The sequence below is a fragment of the Bactrocera latifrons genome, unplaced genomic scaffold (genome assembly GCF_001853355.1).
Source record: "Bactrocera latifrons isolate USDA-ARS-PBARC rearing strain unplaced genomic scaffold, ASM185335v1 scaffold_123, whole genome shotgun sequence".
Taxonomy (NCBI): Eukaryota; Metazoa; Arthropoda; class Insecta; order Diptera; family Tephritidae; genus Bactrocera; species Bactrocera latifrons.
The window spans coordinates 85,451-92,705 of record NW_017534664.1 but is presented as its reverse complement, the minus strand read 5'-3'; the positions used below and the strand labels follow the sequence as shown (position 1 = coordinate 92,705).

The window sequence follows — 7,255 nt, the reverse complement described above, 5'->3', positions numbered from 1 at the left end:
CAGACATCCGGATTTCAACTCTACTCTTCACTCTGGTCACTTTGGTATATATAACCCTATATCTGACTCTTTTAGTTTAAGGACTTACAAACAACCGTTATGTGAACAAAACTATAATACTCTCTTTAGCAACTTTGTTGAGAGAGTATAAAAATACTAAGTCRTGATGGCCATCAGAGTCTTCTTCGAYTTAGCTTTTATATCCTCAATTGTGTCAAAACAGTGTCCTMGGAGTGGTCATATRAATTTGCCGAATAGCCAGAARTTACRCGAAGGTAAATCAGGCRAATGCAGTGGTTGCGGCACTAATAATACTATKAACTTACAKAAGAAAAAAATTTACCGATACGAAAAACAGGCGAAGYAGAAATTAAAAATTCACCTTTCAATTTGATCACAATAATACATTCTATATAAACTTATTTATCATTAAATTAGCTGTCTCTATATTGACGATCAAACAGTTTGAAATATTTTTGAGCGTAAAAATCCACTAATTATTTAATAGACCCAACTATATAGCTAACACTTTTATAGATAAAACATTTTTATGTCAACGAAGMCATAAACCATTATTAATAACTGTTCGAGTTCAGTATCCTTCACCTTCGCTCAATTAAATAGATTTTCTTTTTATTAGAGCGAAAAAGTGGATTTTGAAAGTATGAAAATTATTCAAAAGATAAGGTATTTTGGCATAAATTATTTCAATTAGTTTTTTGAATTAGCAATAAACCTTGACAGAATTTTTAAGAAAAGAAAACATTGTATTATATTTTTGCATTATTTTATTGAGTGTTTATATTTAGAAACCCATCCATAGCAATATAAAAACATATATTTCATAGTGAGCGCTAGTCGGCAACTGAGCGATACTATATAATACACCTACACAAAACTTATGAATATTTAAATTTGCATACATACATATAAGCAAATAATAAAAATTCAAAATGTACAATTTTTCACTGTCAATGTTGCAATTTATTTTGCTTACATTTTCCTTTTTTTGCTGACACTCGGAGAAACTTAGGGAATTTCATGGAGCTTAAATAGAACAAAAGAAGCATTTAATATGCTTTTGTGCAATAAAAGACATAAATAAGACTTCTGGTTAATATTGTAATGTATTCTTGTTAAATAATTGGTTAAATTTGTGCATACATATGTTTATATAAAAAAGTATATATGTATAATACATATGTATGTGTATATATATTATATCTAATAGCAGAACAGCCTTTTGAATGCTAAGGTGTGTGTCTATTTAATTTTTTATTATTGCTATATTTTAGTCTATTGCATACACATTTATTTGGTTAGCAATAAAGATATTTACTTGCATATACTCTCCACAAACCACAGATATTTTATCATAGAAATTATTAAAAGCAAATAGCGATCGCCCACTAATGGTTGTAAATGCAAATTTTTGGATGTTTATTTGTTAAATATACAAATATATTGTATAGATGTACATATATACMTACATACATCTAGTATATATGYATATATTTATATTACACAATTTTATTTGTATATCATTATTTTCTATGCGAAGCTTCCATTGCCCGCAGCTGCAAATTTTTGATAACATTTTTTTATTGTTATTATTATTTTGTGAATGCAATAATTTACTAGCATAGCAAAAAATTCGATAATGGTAAACTCTTAAATAATTTTCTTCGTAGTGATGTTGGCTTTTAAACGCAAGAATTTACTTCTAATTTTTAACAAAATTATCAATGCTTTTTAATATCGCTAATTTTTCCAATTTTATTTTAAATATTATTATTATTATATATAAAATATGCATGAATTATTTTTCAAATCTGGACAATAGCCAGCTACTGTAAGTGAAACTAGATGTTAATGTATTGTTTGGAAATAGTTTACTTCAGTCAACATTTTTATAAACTCCCAAGATACTTAACTCCACAAATTTTGGTGTTCTCGGAATTATCGACGCTTACATTTAGATTTCAATTTTTTAGTCAACTAATGCCTTTGAAAATTTCGGAAACGAAAAATAGAATAACAAAACTTCTTTTCAATATTTCTTTATTTATTAAATCTGTTCTTTTTAAGCCTAACAGTAAGTTGTAAAATCTTAAATCTCTTTAAAAACTATACAAGCTCAAGCAAGTGATTAAGTTGCTTTGGTGATACGTTGCTCTTTGGTACGCAGGCGTCGGAATGTACTAAAGCATTAGGCAATGAGTTTTGGTTGATTAGGTAGTTAAGATGTACATATATTGGTCGAAAAAGTTTTTCGTATATCTAATCAAATTTTAATTTTTGTATATTTATATTAATAAATAAATAGACAAATATGTACCATTTTGGTCGACTACTTTTGCCATTTTTCCGATAGGAACGTTATTCCATCAGTGTAAAACTGTCAACAGTGTAAATTGAAATTTCGAAATTTYCAGAACGAAAGTGAGCGTACCCTTGTTGTGCTACAACAGCGAATATGTAAGATGCTTACACTTGTGCTCCGCTAATATTATTAATGCTATAATATGTCATTTGTTACGACTCACTAAAGCTGGGGCATCCGCAAAGGTTGATGTCAATACATTATTGGCTGTTGGAAGATCTGCTGTATATAAGAGGTGTGTTCAAAAAGTATCGCGAATTTCGARTTTTCGTTTGTTACGTATATTCGAATTTCGAATTTTTTGTGCCGTTATGTTGGTACTCATTCACCCAGCCATTTCTGCAACAAGTGTCCGAAAAAATTTGTTTATACATTCCACGATATACCTATATGGTATGTGAAAAAAGTTCTATTGTAGAATAAAAATTTCTATGCAAAAAAAAAAAAAATGTCAAAATAACAGGCCAGATTACCCTGCTGACCCCTTAAGGGATTTAGCTAAGATGCTTATAGCCTCAACCAAACTGCATATTTCCATCCTAAAATCATTTTCTGGATTTTTCCAACAAATTTTGAAGCGCCGAAAGTGTAATAGCATAAAATTAAAAGAGAAATTTGTAGATGACAAATTTTTTGAAAAATCTCTAATTTTTCGGTTCTTGAGAGGCTTCACTCAAATAGTGCTTTACATTTTTTTCCATAGATACTTTCTTACTAAAATTATACAAGAATACTTATGTAGAAAACTCCTATCTGTAATAAATAGATAATGACTACAAAGAAAAGAATCAGGTATGGAAATATAGTGGTTTTATTGTGAAAGTCTTTGAACCAGAAAAAATATATGCGCCTCTAAAGTATTGACTAAATCATGCATCCAACAATTTATTTCATTTGGACAGCTTGTTTACCTTTAATTTTACGCATGGAAAAAATATATCTGTTTGGGCGTAGTTTTCCTCGAAARATATACAGAGGTATACATACACGARTGCTTGCATACTGTAGATAAACAAAAATGCTGATTGCCCTCGAATATATTAGTGTTTTGACCTTGTCAGGCTTTTGAAAATTTTTCTCGCTCTAATTTGAATTTAATTTACACACTCAAATGAACAAATCGGTATGTATGCTATGTAGTATATGTGTTGGTAAATACATATACTTCAGTGTGTAAAATTTTTAATAAACGAAAGTGTGGAAAGACTGAATATTTAATTTGTTTGAAATTTGCTTTTGGCGGCTGGCTGGTCCGTTTACAGCTCAACGGTTGCGGGTGAATTTTTGCTCCTTTTTCTTTGCTTTCTTCCATGTGTAAGATGAAGTGAAACAACCAGACCTCTACATGTTTTTGTATCATAAATTCATGCCCACGCATAGCTCATTAATTTTCAAACACAAAAACAAAAAAAAGGCTTTGATGTGACGACTTTTTTGCTCTTTAAACTAATTTTTTTTCTTATTTTTTTTCGAAAAAATTTTAAATGTCGTCTTTAGAGAAATGTACTATTTGGTTTTTAGTGAAGGTTACAAACTTTTCTATTTCCTTAATAAACCCTACGTAACTGTTTTCGGAAATAATTGCAGCGCATATTGTGGGAAATGCTGTTTTTACATCAAAATTAATGAGCTTATTAATTAGATTAAATTTATTGTTGTAATTGCAATTGTGTATCAAAAKTTGACATTTTTGTCTTTATACTTTTATTGCTTTAACTACAAAATGAAATCTTGGCCAATTTCATGGAAAGTTTTCAATAATATTTTGTTTATTTCAGTTTTTGTTGTTGCGATGATTGTTTTTGTATTAAGYTGCTGAAACGTGGAAGATTTATAGTTTTTCGAAGATTATTATTTGTTTTAGACTGTTTGTGARTAGTATTTTTTAGGATTGTTGGGATTAGCGTTAAATTTTTTTTTGATAAAGATTTATATTTTCAAACTTTATTTTTTGAAATTGTGTGTAATTATATTATCATCTTTAATTGTTTCAGTCTTTTATTTCATTGGAAAATTAAAGTTATTCCTAGCTCTATAATTATTATGAYTTCGTATCTTAATATTTGAGTTTATGTTCCTTCATTTGTTTTTTGGCTTCTATACCTAATGCGTAGTTGGTTTTRCTGAAAATGCATGATGTTGTTTCGAAAGTTTTTTAGGTTCTGAATATTGTCAAGACTAATAATTTARTTTTACAGAAGTATTTCTACTTGTTTTGTGTTTCTTATGACTTCCAAAGGCTTAAAAGCATTGCCATTATTTTTTTTACTATATAGCAGATAATGTTGTTATCCCAAACTATCTTTCTTTTTTAAATTTTAAATAATTTTTAAGGAATATTTCGGGAACCACAAAAGTCAAAAATCTTTACTGTGAATATCTAWTCTTTTAAAAAAATATTCTTTCTTTTTTTATTGCAATTTCTTCGGTGTTTCAAAACTACAAAAGTAGTCATCAGAGCTCAGTTTTCTGTATCAGCTTTTGATGGAAGATCTTTTAACTATTTTTGTTTTTYAACTTTCAACCCAATTTTTGTTTCACCTTCTATGCCCTGCTAACCCCTCAATAATGGAGAACACAATTTTCAATCACTTTTTCACGAGTTTCGTCTCGGCGTTATTTGTTGTGATCAGTGCTGCCGCAACGTTTGCTCTTCACTTTATTTCAATAACTTTCCCTGATTATCGATGCTTTGTCATCATTACAAATGTGTGAGTTATGAGATACATTTTCAACAATTTATTTTTTTTATGTACAAAATAGCTTAAGTATAAACTTAAGATTATTTCTTGTATAAAATACAATTAGCGTTTTACTTTTCTTTACATTCAATAATGTTACCTCTTCTCCTTGTTACTCTTACATCAATATCATTTTTTTCTAAATTGTTTTTCTTTTTATTGTTGTGGTGTTTTTTTGAAATTGTGTGTTTTTTTATGAGTGTGTTTTGGTGTGTAGTTTTTTCTTGTCGTTTACTTATTACATAAAAAATCATAATTTTTTTATAATATAAAAATAATCAGTTTATAAATTATACAAATTAAATATGTAGTACAAAAAATTCGCTTAAACCAACAAGTTAACGTAGTTGTTGTTTGTCGTTTGTATGTTGGTTAACGAGCCGCGTCAGTTAGACTAACTGTTGTTAGTGTGCTCGAATTCTTTTAGCTTCGTGTATTTTGTGCGTATACTGTTTACTTGCCGAGCAAGATTTTACGGCTGGCACCGATGTTTTGGCCAGCTTGTGTGGCACCCTTGTTGGAGCCAGCTTGCAGACCAATGATACCTTGGCCAGCGCGCAATTGTTCCTCAGAGAAGTCACGTTTGCATTCATCGGCGGGTTTGGGTCCCAAGAAGGGTCCTTTGAATTCGGGATGTTTGTAGGTGGCACGACCGAGAGCRAAGACGGTGTTGGTCACTTGAGCGATATCCTTCTTCTCCCACAAATCAACAGTTTGGAAGACATCCAAATCGGGTACACCGTATTCCTTCAGAGCCTTCTGGAAGTTGTTGATGTTTTCCATCATTTTGAATTGACCACCGGAGGAGTTGATCTTGGGCACGGAGTTGGGGGCAAGCTTGTTGATCAGAGCGCAGAACACCTGACCGTCACGGAGATGATCCTCATACTCAACACCAGCAGGGAATTTGGAACCAAGAATAGCCTCAATCCATTCCTGAGCTTCTTTGTCCATCTCGGGATTGCGCTTGCCAGCAATCTATACAGTCAGAGAAGACGAGAAGAGATAATATTTTATAAAAATAAGACTTGAATGATAAAAACATTATTCTGCTGCCATATTTTTAACTTTTGGCAAGTGATTTRAAAATTATTTTCGAAAACATTTGAAATATCTGAAATGTATGCAAACTGCGCATTTTAGGCATGATGTGGCAAACTGTTAAAGTTTCGCATAATTGAAAATTTAATTAAATTTCAATGTAATTTTTCGTCTCTTAATAATTCACTCTAAATTTTCACTAAACAATTTTTTTCAATACACTTTGTTTTCAAAAATATCCTTTTTACTCGCACTTCGATTCTTTGAAATATTTTTTCTTTGATATTCACCTTAGCACGAATAGCACGTTCAAGAGACATTTTGTGTGTTTGTGTTTTTGTTGGGTTTTTGGAAGAGTTTGAAGCTTTTACTTGTGATCCTCGCTAGAAGGAAGACTGTCTGTTACTGATGCCTTTCCTCGCTGTGTTCGTCGCTTATAAAGTGGCCGGAGAGTCAATTTCGTACGCTCAAAATTTCAATAACAAAAATGCGGAATAATTTTGTAAAAATCTCAAAATCAAAACAACAAAATACATATGCTGAGCATGATAGCATTTTTCCAAAAATACCTGTGATGAGAAATTTTCCCGCTGCTCAGCCGCAATCCGTTATGATCTCAGCTGGCTGGCTGGCGAACAAAAGCGTGGGCGTAAGTTCTTGTATAGCGTTGTTCTGTCTAATGCATGCTGTTGTTGTTATTATTTTATTTTGCTATAGAGCGGCACGATGAGTGTGCTTGTTTAATTTTAGCGAAAGAAATTCACATAAGTTTTTGAAAATAGCACTTCGTATATTAAATATTTTGCTGCAGCGTCAACTGCGCGCCCTCCAGTCATCAAACGCCCAGCCACACATAAATATATATATATATATATTTCTTGTACTTTCATCGAGTTTTTATTAATTTCAAAGCAATTCGCTTCCCTCTTCAAAATGGTCAACGAATTTTCGCGCTTTGCATCTGGCATTTGATTGCCCTAATTTAAAGCGAAAAATATTCAGTTAGTTTTGGTTTATTTCCAATATGAAATCTAGCGGTTTATTATTTATTTTACTGATTGCGGCACAAAGGCTTGCATTTACTACACAT

At 30.9% G+C, this 7,255-nt stretch overlaps 1 protein-coding gene across 1 annotated transcript; it reads right to left on the bottom strand.

The window, feature by feature from the left end:
- Positions 1–4,971: 4,971 nt before the first annotated feature.
- On the bottom strand, positions 4,972–6,593 carry LOC108978486 (muscle-specific protein 20). The gene is made up of 2 exons (XM_018948806.1): positions 6,456–6,593; positions 4,972–6,102 (listed from the first exon to the last, which is right to left on the bottom strand). The coding sequence occupies exons 1-2, from the start codon at positions 6,483–6,485 to the stop codon at positions 5,578–5,580; spliced, it is 555 nt and encodes a 184-aa protein (XP_018804351.1). The 5' UTR covers positions 6,486–6,593; the 3' UTR covers positions 4,972–5,577.
- Positions 6,594–7,255: the final 662 nt, after the last annotated feature.